The 14,861-nt window shown below is 38.5% G+C and overlaps 1 protein-coding gene across 1 annotated transcript in view; it reads right to left on the bottom strand.

Moving 5' to 3' along the window:
- eys (eyes shut homolog) overlaps window positions 1-14,861 on the bottom strand; it is a 275,597-nt gene that overhangs the window by 82,009 nt on the left and 178,727 nt on the right. The window contains 2 exon segments of the mRNA XM_034100069.1: window positions 2,815-3,065; window positions 13,365-13,368. Of these exon segments, the coding sequence (XP_033955960.1) occupies window positions 2,815-3,065; window positions 13,365-13,368 (255 nt within the window).

Genomic DNA, 14,861 nt, shown 5'->3' with positions numbered 1-14,861 from the left:
ATCGTGACAGAAACTCAATAATTGAAATTATACACATGACTTGATTAAAAGCACTAACTAACACTGACATACTGCATGTGCCCTGACACATACATATTTACATTCACATGTCATCCCTATGTGGCTCACTATATATCAAGTCAAGTGATAAACCGTTGTGCAACGTTTCAGAATAACAACATACTGTATACTAACATTAATGACATCTGTTGGTTTAACAATGAAGAGGCTGTAGGGAGTCATGTGCTTCCTGATATATGTCTTAGATGTACACTGTATGATATGTCAGCACTTCATAGGACACAAACAAGTCCACATCATTAGTCACTGGTTAGGATGATGCATCTATAATTAACCGGGAGCGGGGGCTATATCCTTCTCTTACTGTATGTCTATTCTTAATTCAATAAGATGTGAGGGCAAGGTTGTCACCCAGCAAAGTCGCAGTAGCAATACACAGACACTGTGTCAGCATGTAAACAGCCCCTGGACCCCTGTCTGCCTGACATCAGAACTAGTGTTGCAAAGCACATCGCTGGAAGAGTGCTCGTATGAGATTGCATTCTGTTAAGATGAGAGACTGAACTGCTTTTGAGGAAAATAAATTCCTCAAACGCAGCAGAAATGAATCTAAAAGGCCACTGCTGGTATTTAAACGAAAAGTTTATGAGTGTGACAAGTTAAGGAATAAGCAGGATATGACTTCACAGGCATGGAAGGAAAAGGCTGATAAGTCCTATAACTTTTTTAAAGATTTCATTTTTCATTGGAAAATATAAAATAACAAAATCATGAGAATATTAAACATCCGATTCCTTTTTCAGGGATGGTGATGGAAATATTATATGTTTTGTAGTATCATCATATAGTCAGATTATAATGCATGTTTGGCTTGTCAGAATTTGTTTCTAATTAGTAAAGGTTAACCTTGAACGTGCACATTGTCACACAGGCAATATGTCATGTCATGATATTTTGTAGCACTCTAGTAATTACCCTTCCATGAACCTGAAAGGTAAAATGACGAAAAAATAAATGAATGAATAAATTAGTTAATTAATCAATGAATGATTCATAATTCCTTAATCTCCACTGACTGTTTAAAAGTCGGCCATAGCTTCTTTAATAATTAGATTAGCAAAGCAGCATCTCTGTCACGTAAGCACCACATTTCTGCCACCCACAGAAAAACTAAAAATCAAACAAGAGTGAAGTTTAAAAATAGCATTATTTCTTTATGACAGTGCCTGGAGAGACAGATATAATTTTTTGATTACTAAAACACCAGTGAATTAGCATTTTCAGAACACATGGCAGAGGTGTCAAATAGGGCTGTAAAATGCACTCCGGATGCTCAAGCCATGTTAATGACTGCTAATGTTAGCTTTGGGGCGGCATGCTGTCAGATTTCCATGTATTCTGTAAATACGAGATAATGCTATCAGTTGAAATCACCTTAGGGGTTGTGAAGGTGAAAATCATTCCTGTTTTCATTTTTGAAAGTCTCTGCAATGCTAATATGAATTTCCATCTTTTCCATGCTGACAGCATACTTTACAATTATAAGAGTGACAGATAATCAATACACTACACACTACAGTACAAACTATGCATGATATGTTTTTTTTTACCTTTAAAATAAACAATTAGTTTCCACGGGAGGTATAGATTTGTGAATATGCTAAAAACTGCAGATTAGACTTTAGCGGATTAACTACGTTTAGTCCATTCCTCACAATTTCGCTTGTGATTTTTCTTTTCTTTCACAAAGGCAAAAAAACAACACCTCTCAAGCTTTTTAAATGGCGGGTATCGATCTTAGCACATCCCAATGCACAACAAAAAGTCTAAAGCTGATCTCGGCCTGCAATGCCGAAATCATGAATGATAAGCTAATTGGTCAATCACTGCTTGGGGGCGGTCCTTAGCCAACTGTCAATTTGAAATAATTAGCATTTCCATCATAATTACATTGTACAAAGCGCAACATGCAAAGCAAATAGAATAGAAGTACCTTTTTAATTCATGTTCGGGAGTTAATCATTTACTGTAGCTTAAGTGTAGGGAAGTGAACGTGATTATCATAACAACATATCTGAGATGTCAATCAGTTGACATCAGCAGCTTGGCTTGCCTTATCAAGCACAACATCAATTCATGTACGACTCTAGCATTACTGCTGCTGCCACTTCAGACAATGACTACAACAGCAAAATACAGGACTCTTTATTCTACGCCGTCAAACATGTCATGCATGGGGACGTCAGTAACTACATCATAAGTGCACTGAGAGGAAATCTCCAAAGAAGAAACTCTTTAGTATGCATGTCTTGTAGCGCTGTCTCCTTAACGTTGGAGCAGTTCGTACAAAATACATATTTTTTGGGAAAGAGCTGAGGTCCATTCGACAAGAATATCTAAGGCTTGCTAACATGCACAGCTGAATGTTGAGCAAATGCTGAAAGGTTGTGTCCTCATTCCCAATGAGCATTGGAGGTGAACATGGACACACAGCGTTGGTTCAAGCTTCTTATATGGATCTTTCATTTCATTAATCATATCCTGAATAATTCACATCGCTCAAAATTCCTAATGCAGCTCACTCTATTCTGCCTCATAGTGAAAGCTATTAGCCAAAGAGGCTCAGCATATATTAAGCAACATAATTTGTTGGCTGGCTCTTCATGATACCTCTACGGAGGTCACAGAAGAGGAGGTTTTTAAGCTTTTTACTGCCTGTGTGTTATATATTTCTACCACGTACACAAACTGTGAAACATTGTCAGATATCAACAAAAAAACGTCAAAATGTACCTTTCTCACAAAAAGTTCCCGTAAAATGAAGCGGGCATTGACAGGTAGGCAGAGATCCAGCAGGCAGCTGCACATCGTGACATGTTCCTCCGTTGAGGCAAAGACCATCAAAGCAAACTCCAGGTTCATGCAGAAGTTGTTTTGGAGTTTGTGCAGGAGCTGCCATTGTTGTTGTTGTGGTCACTCTGTCAGGATTGGTGGATTGATTTGTCCAACTTTTTGAGGAGTCTTCTATGGCAGACGGAGAAAATCTGTAAAATTTGACAAAAGTTTTAGTAGGAATTAAAATGGACTGCATTCCAAGGCAGCTATTTTATAGCATTATATGAGAACTACATCTAAAATTCTTCTGGTACAATTCCATATTTCATACAAGTGTGTTAACGTGTTCGGTTAATTTTAATTGTGTGAGCCCATAAAAATGTAAAAACATATTTTACTCAAAAAATGTCAGGTGAAAACTATATAAAAAGAATGGATCATGATGAAGCAACTTTATTTTTACTATACCTGCATTGGTCTATGTTGCTGCCGCCAATGGCATCAGATGTGTAAAAGCTCCTCAGTTTATTCATTTCAATCATTTCCATGCATCCAGTATAGTTGTGGAAAGGTTTTGCTCTCTACGGGACAAACACATCAATATTTTATCAAGACAATTGATTTTTTAGGAGCTTTTTTCCTATATTTATTATTATGCTGCCATTTTAGTGTTATACCCCTACAGTATACAACATGAATGTAACATGAAGGTAACTGTTTAATCAAAGACCGTTGAGAAACTAGAGAACTGTTAAGTCTTACCTGATTGAGTCGATAGTGTTGTGGCAGACCGCCTGTGAAGACGTGGTTTGTTCTTTGTCTGATGTGTCCCAACCAGTAATTACTTGCTGTACTTCTGATTTTCTCATGACCAGAAATAGTTAGCTCTGCCTCGCAGGGGGTCAGGTGTTGTCTATGAAAAAGTATGAACACTTCATGTGTTGATAATTCAATTATCACACCAAGCTCAAGAACACTTATTGTTGCTAACCTGTACATTTTGTTCTAAGAGAATAATGGGTTGTACAAGGGCACTTTCAGGTATCATTTCCACATGTGCAAAAATGAAATAGAGATGGATGATTTTGGATTTCTTTTTGTGACTTGCTGATATTTTCCATCTCATTTTGGCTGACCGCCTTTACTGATACTGATAAACGCACATATTTTATCACCTAATTGCAATAGTCTCTCCTTTGGTATTATTTATTTTTCATTATGCCTACTGTTATTGTAATACATGTCATCTCATCAGCCCATCCTTTAAAAAAAAAAGTTATATTTGTTGGCCAAAGCCCATACTTAATTTCAAAGCATTTATCTGCCAATTTCTATAACGCGTCATGATTATTTGGCATCCCTAAATAAAAGACAAAAAATGGTCTGACAGGAGTGTGCTGAGTTTTACAGGGAACTGTGACGAATGGATTTAGTTGTTTTGTTTACTCTCTGGATATATATCAATTGATCACCTACCTCTATTTTGTTTTCTCCAGGTATCCTAAACACAACTATTTTGGACCCCCCCCCTACAGCCATTCATAGATTTCAAAAACCAATTCTCCACTTTAGAAACAACAGGGGAGAGCAGATAATTACCTGAGTGTGGATCTGGTCTAACCATCTGCAGCTTGAGGGTACTCAGGCCACGAATGCACTGCCTCCTCTTTAGTGTCTCCTGATACCCCTTGTTCCCAGACCCAGAGTGGAAGTTAGGAGGCCCACGAAGCAATCTAGTCTGATTTGTTAAGCCTGTACTTTGCAGGCTGTTGCCTATGCCGGCTAAACACTCGGGGCATAACTCCGAGATGCATAAGTCCTTCCTCTAGAGCCCGGCGTGGAGAGGCGGTTAATTTAGAAGCAGTCTGCCAGAGCGGCCTGGCCCGCAGCCAGAGGGCACTGTGCTCACTGTCCTTGAGAAGTCAGCCCCACTGGATTTCTATTTAACATATTGAAAAGCGACTTTGACGGGAAGATATATTAAAAGTCTATAATGAGTTAGGCGGTGACGTTGAGGATGGCCATGGTGTTGTAGCTCTGGGTTAAATCAGACAAAGATAGACGGACTCGGCCATCAGACAATTACAAAGGATTTGCTTTGTGACACCAGGAACCATTTTTCCATACTCCCAACCCTCTAGTTATGACAGCTCTCTTTCTAGCAATGTCTCCAAGGGGTTGGAACAGAACATTATGATTGATTCATACTGCTGTTGTATTTCTATTGCAGAAAGAAAAACAGGGTTGGGCCTCGCAGCCCCTTAAACCTGATAGGCCTTTTAGCTGCATTAGCGTATTTAGGGCAGTGCAGCATTCTGCCAAGAAACATGAGGCAACCTTCACACTCAGCTTTGTTTCCACAGGAGATAATTATCTCACCTTTGGCACAACACGTTCATAATCACCTGCAGTAACTCATTATCCTTAATCTGTGTTTAATTCTGGTACATTTTCATTTTAAGAAAAGTTAAATGCTTTACTTTCTCTTAACTTCTATTAAAACATTTAAATGAAATGGCCCTTTTTGCAACATTGCTCTACCCTCAAATGCAAACTGATGAGTTGAACATTTGCCACTTTGTCTCCACTTCCAGCTCATACATAATAAACTTTTTGTCTTGAAACTGAACCACAATCTTCCTCATTTCAGAATATAATGGAGAGGGCTGGCAGGAAGATTGCACATGGGCACAACAATATAACCAAAGGGGGCCACAGCCTCACTTTAAATCATTTAAACATTGATTTTGTGCTCGGCTCTTGCTTGTTAATCTTTTCGTAATGAAAAACTGCAAATGAAGACTTTAGAACAGGCAATAAAACATGGTCAGTGATCGCTAATGCATTTTAATAGGCACATTCTGACGTTTGCTTTAGTTCTTTAAAATGTAAGCCCATTTACTCATTTGTAATAACATCTACATTCTCAGTCTGGTGATTTCTGCCAATTACATATCTTCCCCTGGTATTAGTGACAGCCCTTGTCTACAGAGAAAAGTCTCCCGCACTTGAAATGAGTGGATAACCGAGGATTCAGTTAATACCACCTGAGGTGCTAACGCTTTTCGAAAGCAACTTGTATATTACTAAGATCTTTTGTAAGCAGCTTATCTTGAATATGCCACTTTTTATTCTCATCAGAATATTCTCATCTGAAACAGACACATAATAAACTGCATCTGGGTTGATGTCTTTGTTAACTTGTAATTTAAAAAATGTAAAACGAAATAAGAAAATATTATATTTTGATATAACATGCTTTCTCTCAAATTGCACCAGCATAGCTTCTATAAAGCTGACCACAACACAGATCTGAACATTCACACCTTTGGTTTCTAAAGGTTAATTGAATATAACAATGCTGAACATACCTGATATTAACGATGTGAACCTGGCCATCAGCGACATGAGTTATTGTACTGATCCGTGTGACCTCTTCTTCTTCATTACAGCAAAAGGCGTACTGAAAGGGGAGAGAATAAAAAGGGATTTCTCATGTTTCTGTTCTATGAACTGTATAAACTGACTGCACGATAGCTGTCTTTTCTAGGCAAACATGAGAAAATCAGATTTAACGACTACAAAACCAGAGAATAATCATGCATAATAACCCTAAACATGTGTTTTATGACTTCGAAATGCAAAGATATACCCTGAAATAAGACAACAATCTTATAGTTTCTCAAAAGATAATATTAAGTCAGACAGGAATTCCATTTGAAGCATTACCTACCTGAATTTTTTCTTTTTATATCTTGTAATAGCTTTGTTGTTGCTAGCATTTATTTTTGAGTGGCAATTTTGTTATTTTTACAATATTTTCGATGTAATGTTTTGGGTCTGGGCAAGTGGGGTCATTGAAGGGGGGTTATTACAAAACCAATTACAAATAACAACAACAACAACAACAACAACAACAACAACAACCATTGAGCTTGAGTTTGTACCTGCAAGCTTCCATTCCAGATGAAGAGTTTCATGAAAAACAAATCACCGTTGGCCGGTCCTTGGTCCACATAAAGTATGGTTCCCTGGGATACTTGCGTCTGAAATCTCACAGTGATGTTGTTGAGTGCGCTGAGGTCAATACCCTCAAACTCCAGGTATGAATTCCCCAAAGTAATGAACATAGCTTGAATCTGGGAAAGAAAAAAGAAAAATAGAGTATCACTAAATGGGGGGAAAGGGTAAACAAAAGCAGGACAGACTTCAGTTTATGCATCTTCACAGTCAACGCTGCTGAGATTCTCTATTGATCCCTGAAAGGAGAATCCAACTTTTCACTCGCTTCCTCCACAGGGAGGTCAGTGCACAGGGTGAGAGACAGAACCACGACCTCAGAATTATTCAAGATGCAGAGTCTGTCTAAGGACACCACAGCAGGAAGGATGCTTGTTCCCACTGAGGCTTGAACAGAGACTTTCTGGTTTTGTTACTCTGCTTCACACACAGGTCGCTGCATTAAAATAGAAATGTAACCTCTGTCCATTAAATAACCTTGGTAACATGTTAGTAACACATCTTGAAAAGACAAATGCACAGTGTAGGCAATTTGGTGCGGGAAGGCAATAAGTAGTTAATTATCTTTCCGAAAGCAGAAAAAAAAGCTTTTAAAATCTCTTGGTAGCATTACAGTTTTGCTGTTTTGCTCACTGTACAGACATACTGTAAATAGTCTTATTTGCCAAAGAGCTGTGAAGCATGCAAATGGAACTATATTAGGCTAGAGAAGTCTTGGCTGACATGAACCTATTTGTACAAGTTTATTACATGGCTCATTTTATAGTGGGATAACTTGGCTTATATCATCCATGAGAATAGGCAATTATGGGATATTTCAGTAAAAGTTACACTGCTCCCAAGCTTATTGGGGGTAGTGACTCAGACAAACTTAAAAGACTGGCTCTCACTGCAATTGGAGGCAAGCATTAGGCATTGCTCATGCTCAATATATTTTTCATTTGAGGGAAGTAGTGCAATTTGTTGGAGAAAACTAAAATCGGAGAGGCTGTTAAAATGAAACACATTCCTGGTTGCACCTATCTCATGCTCTGTCTGTTCTTATCTGAAAAAAAATCATTACACTGGAGAAATCAGCAAAGCCCCTTTAAAGTTGTTGCTGTGATTAATCGGGCAGCTCAATATTTGTTACGCGTCAAATCCTAATACTGTAGGCTAGACCCTCTTTGATCTGACAGAGGGCCCCCCCAGGGCATTTGGCAAACAAGCTAACCTAAATACCCTCATTTTCTCTGGAGAGCATTACGACCAATACCCTGAGGAAAATCCCCTCACATAAAAAAGGGAGAATTATTAGCCGCAGACCTACTGTGATCTGTGACTTCATGAGGATAAATTCACACCGCAACAATGCAGTACTGTCTTCTGCTTCACTCCTGACAATGGGGTTTTCTAATGCTGATGATGGGATATTACTCCTTAGAGACAAAGCTATTCATTAATTTGAAAGCCTGTTTAGTCTGATGTAGGCTTTGATGCAGTCAGAGGCTGCTGCCAGGAGACAATATCATACCTCATTAGCAGTTAGCTTCAGTCGCTCCTTCAAAGGTCTCTGGTTTTTACCGCTACCTTACATTCTCATACTGGATTATTCCTACACACGTCTCAAGTCTAAATTGGAAATACATACACTTTACACAGTAGCTTATATTGTTGTCCCTTTCTTGTTTTGAGCACTATCATTATTTTCTGTTATAATATGAAACAAGCTAAATAATGCTGACCTAGGAATTTGTCATTACTATACTCTGTTCAAAGGCTTTTTCTAGTTTCAATAGAAAGAGAACTCAGTGGGAATATTTCTTTCCATAAATCTTTCAGATCAGGTTGAATTAGGGCCAGTCTTAGTACATGACCATAAAGGATGTGAGAACATTGAAATGAGTCATGTTACATGTAACTTGTAAAGGTGGAGCAAAACAGATGTCAGATAGGGTACGCACAGGATATTCCCCTAGAAGAATACATTTGGAGAAATATGAACTTACGATCAATTAAAATGGAGGATTGACTTGCGGTTGCAATATTTAATTGATATAGTCTTCATGTCCCATTTATTTTAGGAGAGGCAGGATGTAATTCCGGTTCCACCGCTGATTTATTGGGCAAGGTAATAGACTGACTGATTGAACTTGTCACAGGCCCGAGATAAAATACTGCTGAGGACCATTCTGGGACCCTTGTAATTTCACAGCCCTGAGGGAAGGAAAAAGGTCATCCTGTTCTGTACCTACAAAACTGGCAGAATCTTTTTTTTATATTAAAATACTGGTTGTAAGATGATTTAGTAGACAAGTAAAATACTGCTGACATGCACAGAGGAATACAATCCTAAATATAATAAGGTTCTTTTGTCAAGTTATATCTTTGTTGTCTGGTTTTAAAAATAACTGATGAAATTACTCATCAGTGACAGTTAGAGTACGGGAGCACGCAGTCCTTTAAGTGAAGCTGAAATCACAAATGTAGACCACTGCTTTTTTTTCATCTCGTGGAGCGTTCATTATTATTCATAACTGCAACACATCATGTGGACGTCATCATGACTCAACAGCAAAGTTGTGTCTCTGAATATATCTGAAAAGGTACAGACACACTAATATTCAGACACTGCCCACTCGTCGTAAAATAAACATGCAAACTATACATGCAAGTTAACTCAAGGTCAACGAGGTTGACTACCTCCAGACAGGGGACTGCATGTTGGAAAGGACCCCTCCAGCTAACCTCTTACTCATCAAGTGGATTTTTAGGAGCTTAAGTAATTTCATATTTGCTACACGTGGCAGCAACAGAATAACAGCTTCACCTGTGCTGTGTTGATCACTCCAAGGAAAGTCAACCAAATTGTGGCTTAGCTGCAGTAAGCCTCCCTCCGCCAGCAGTGTCCTCTCTAGATTCCCATCAGCTCTCATATTGTGCAGCTAAAATACTGTGAAGCTCAGCATTGAATAGTGAATTCTGGGGGTTGGGGATTAACCCAGAAGACAATCCTTCAATCTGTGGAATAATATGTCTTCAGCTACTCACTGAATCACTTTCTTCCATCAAAATTAAGAGGAGGACTGTTGAAGATGTTTTTAAATTCCCATGCTCTTTAGTCTTTGAACAAGAAAGGCTATCTTCTCCTGTCAGTGTACCATGTTAACTAGCCCCCCTATGTTTAAATTCCCAATGACTTGGTTTATTTCAAAGGTTGTGGAGCAGTCCTTAGGTTTAAAGGAGAACTGTCTGGGTCTATTTCAAGCAGCACCAAGGGCACTGCATGTGTGGAGATGGTGACCTAGTTAGATAAACTCATGAGTTTCTGGGTCCTCTTACTTTTAAACGTATTTACTTTGATTATGCACGTATATGTAAAAAGGTTAAAAGAGATGTTTTGGTGTGTAGAGGCCTGGGTTTGTTTTTCTTTGCCAGTGTCTTGTGTTTCTTTTAACCCTCTCTGAGCCGATGCAATATGCACTGGATGAAGGCTGGATCAGGTGCAGCGGGGAGGACTCCATTATGTTTGGCCCACAGTGATTTTCAGAGTGTCTCACTGAATTGGTTCAAGCTCGTCTCTGTTCAATAGGTCTGTTCTACAGCTCTGTGAACAGTTTCAAAGGTAGACAGACCTCATCTGTCAAGGAGTAACAATCTGCCCAGTACTCTGAAATCCTCCTCTAACATAGATGACTGAATCCAACCCCAATAACGTCAACATATTGTCTCCTGTGTCTTCATTTGAGTGTTAAGGATATAGCCAAAACTTGATTGGACTTACCCACTCTTTCAAATGATTGTTCTCAAATAGAAATTGAAAATGCACTTTCGGGGTTACAAACCTAGGACTTTTGTTCAACACAGCTGCACAAAACGACCACAATCTCTAAATCAATCCTGATATCTTATCGCCTGCTATGTTCCAAAGGCTATAAAATCACATTTGGAGTAGCAGCTCAGTTGGAGTCCTCTCTTATTGGAAATTGGCAAGCCTTGGGTAGCAAAAATGTTTAGTAGGAAGGACAAGAGAAGGATAGCGCTGTAATTTGTCAAAAAAAAGTAATCCCTGGACCACCTTCAGTTCAATTGATTGGTGTAATGGCCTCTCAGTTTAAATAATTTAGTGTCTCTTTCCTGCACCCATAATGTGCATGGAAGTAATAGCATAGTAATGGAAGCTATGACTTGATTGAGAAACGTTAGCATTTAAGTTGATGAAACCATTACGAACAATTCCTTTTCCAGAATCCCTGAGTCTGGGTTTTATAGTATAAAAATATCATTCATTATCATTTGATCTCAAGTTTTGCTCGCGAGGGGACAGTTTTCATCAAAAGTATGTAGAACCATCCTGAACACAGAAAGGTGAAAGAAAAAAGAAGGAGAAACTAATCTGAACTGATGTGAAATGTGCGCAGCTTTTGAAGTTGTACACGTCTTTCACAATTAGGATATAAGATACGTTTTAAGTATGCTTACAAAGACAGCACAGTGATAGCACACTCACGATATACCCCAGTGTGGGAAGAAGTATTCAGGTCTTTTCACTGAGGTAAAAGTAACAATACGATGGAGTGATGAAGTGTAGAAATACTCCATTACTCCAAGTAGTGCATTTAAAATCATCAAAATACTATAAATACTTTAAACAGTAAATTCATTAAGGGACACCTATGAGTATATTACTACGTTCTAAATGTATAAAGGGGGGGAAATCTCCGCCAGAAACTAGTATCATAATTCATCTTAAAGGGTATAAAAGGCCCAAAGTAGACACGTATTTTTTGTAAGAAGTCAGTAGCTCAAAGGATTGGTCATCACTGGTTTGTTCTGAGAGAAGCGTTGTATTTATAGGCTCACAGTGAACCTTGTTGGTAAAATCTAATGTTTGTATTGTGTACAATTTATCCATGACTTGCAATCCCAGCATACCCGTGGATTCCTCAGCTGCTGTAGCCGGGCCGATAGTTGGCGTTTGCATCCTAGGTGAGGAGCCGTGAGTGGTGTTCTTTACTACCCGTCGCCAAGGGAACAGCATCGGTAACAGGAGGCAGGCAGCTGACCTTGTTGATGCCATCTACACAAGAAAAGGCTTCTGGACATGGATTCAACAGGCAATCATCATAGTTGTGCTCGCAGTTCCTCCCCTGTGTATAGAAAAATAAACAGCCTTCAGATGTGTCAAGCAACTCTGCGATCAGATGCTAAATGGAATAAATGTTTACAAGCCTGAATAATTGAGACTGCATTAAATAGGGAGCATGAAATTGTGCATATTATTTTTTAATATGTGATGCAAGATAGTATTTGATTACTGACTAATCAATGATATCATATGTCATAATTTTCATTTGGTTTATAACGGAGGCTAAACATTTTTTATATACAGCAAAGTATTATTAGTAAACACAAATGTAACATGTTTATTATATGAGAAAGGCACAACAGGAATACATAATTAGACTATGAACAACAAAGAGAACAGGTAAAGGTACGTTTTTAACACATTGGAAATGACTGCCAAGAGAGGACTGAAGAGTTGAAGGTGTAAGGTTAATCAAGGTTAAGGTTAATTTAAAAAACAGAGAGAGAAAACAGACAGTGCCATGGGGAATAAGGTGGGGAGCCTCACACACAAATCCAGGACGACAGAAAACAGGTGTAGCCGTAGCCCGGATCATTCTGAATGCATATCCCCTGGTTGCAGGGCTGGGGAAGGCACTCATTAATGTCATCCTCACAGTGAAGGCCTGTCCAACCTGCCAGGAACAAAAGCCCACAGAGTGCCGTGGTGAGCCCAGACTCTCCCACTTCCACCCTCTGAAGTGAATATCAATCAGATTCTCTACATTGATTTGCTTCTTTTTGGGTTCACACACATACAAAGACAAGCAAAGGCTTTCACTAAAGAGTAAGAAGACACATACATTTTAATGAGCCTGAGTCGTATCGGCTTTTTATCACTGTCTTTTTTTAGTACTGTATAACTACACATTTCTCCCTGGAGAAAACTTCATGATTTTTGAATAGCTCCAAGGAACAGAGGCAATGTAGGCAACACGGTAACCTTGAGTGACACTTCATATGGCCCATTTCAATCCAATTTGGGCATTTTCTATGTATTAACATGCTTTACATATGGTAAAACTGACATCTGGGGCACAGTGAAGTGCTCTTGTTCACCTCAATAGTGTCTTTCCGTCTAGAATGTGTCTTTGTTACCCTGTTCAGGAGCCACAAAGCTTTCCTGTAACAGGCCTTATAAAGAAAAAGAATGTGCTTTGGTTGCCTCATTTCAAAGTAAATTGAGAAACTTGCAGGATGTCTGAGTGACTCACCTGACCTGCAGTGGCAGACGTAGCTATTAATAAGATCTTGGCAAATGGCACCGTTGTGGCAGGGAGCTGAGCAACATTCGTTAACATCCACTTCGCAGAAATCTCCCATGAAACCTGGTGGACAGCTGAGAAAACATATCATACTTTCAAACTGTGAGGCTGTTTCACAGAGCTGTCACTTCCTTGTTGTGCGGCTGACACACTGCATCTGTAAGAACAGCTTCTTTTCATTATTTGTCAAGACACACCATTTTCTTGTCAGTTGTTGCTTCTTATCTTAGAGTTTATTATTCAAAACAGACACATTGTTTTTGAATTATGAGAGCAGTGGAATTAGTAAGCTTAAACTGAAGAGAGGGTTCAAACCACCAACTAATGTTTTTTAATGAACGTACAATTTCAAGAACGTTTATGATGAATTTGGATTAGTTTACAATAATTGTGTTATTAGTGTAAGGATTGTTAAAGTCTGATTATTATCTGTATTTTCCCAAACTATTTGTTAAAAATTCAAGTCTGTACATCCAGATGTTTTCATAACAAAGAAATAGCAAAGCATTATGTAATGTCTCGTCTTTTATCTGGACCCTGAGACCTGTAATACAGTTTTCATTCATTCATTCATTAGTCGAACTGCACATTTTATATACATCCAAAAATAAATCCACAAATAAACAGTAACAAACCCATGATAAATTACTTAGGAGTTCTTATCAGAGCTGTGTGAGAAAACCGCTGTTCAGCGATGATGTTGCCAAAGGACTGCTCTCCAACTATGGCCCTTGTTGTTTTGTCAACAGTTTGGCAAAATGTATTGGTCATGTATCTATTTTTGATAAAATAGCAAAGACTAGGAAAGTACCTCCAATTTTACTTTAAATATTGCCATACGGATGTTTCAGGCAAGACGTCCTTCTTGAGTGTGTATTTTGGCAATTGTCCTAATGTGTTAATATCATAATGTTATTATATTCTTTGACAAACAGGGCCAAACATAACAAAAAACTCACTGATGAAACTTAAGTTTACAGATCACACACTGGAAATAAGATACCTTATTTAAAGGGGAGATAACACATAATGGATGATTCAGCGTGCATAAAATGAACGTGTAATTAAAGTGGGAATATTTATGTGTGGTTTAGTTTTTTTGTGGAATTGGAGATTTTTGGATGTAGATAGGCAACAACTTGAGCAAAGAGAGCGGTGCCACTTGATTCTGCAAATGTCATCCCAACTGGTTTTCAGTTATGTAGAAGAATCAGTCCTTCTCCAGAGCCTGATCATGCATCAAAGCTTCCTGAGGGCAAAGGGAAGACCAAGGTCTGCTGACTTGCATGGATTTCCAATTCACAATCAACAGACTGTAAACTCGTCGATCATCTTTGAACATATTTGACGTCAGAATATGTGACACAAGCAGAGCAATGGGAAATACATCATGTAGATTTACTAAAACTCTGATTGTTGTTTGAGGTTCGAATAATGATAAACAAACCCTGATTTCCTCTTTGGAAATATGATTTCTGTTGAAACTGAATCATACATATGAATTAAATCAGGTAACATCTGAAAAGGAGTGGTTACGAGGCTGAGTTTAAAAAGGGTCAACATGTAATATTCACACACCATTCAGATTAAAGAATACTGTATTGCATGTATTGT

This window comes from Pseudochaenichthys georgianus, chromosome 15 (assembly GCF_902827115.2).
Source record: "Pseudochaenichthys georgianus chromosome 15, fPseGeo1.2, whole genome shotgun sequence".
Classification (NCBI taxonomy): Eukaryota; Metazoa; Chordata; class Actinopteri; order Perciformes; family Channichthyidae; genus Pseudochaenichthys; species Pseudochaenichthys georgianus.
This window is presented reverse-complemented; position numbering and strand designations above follow the sequence as displayed.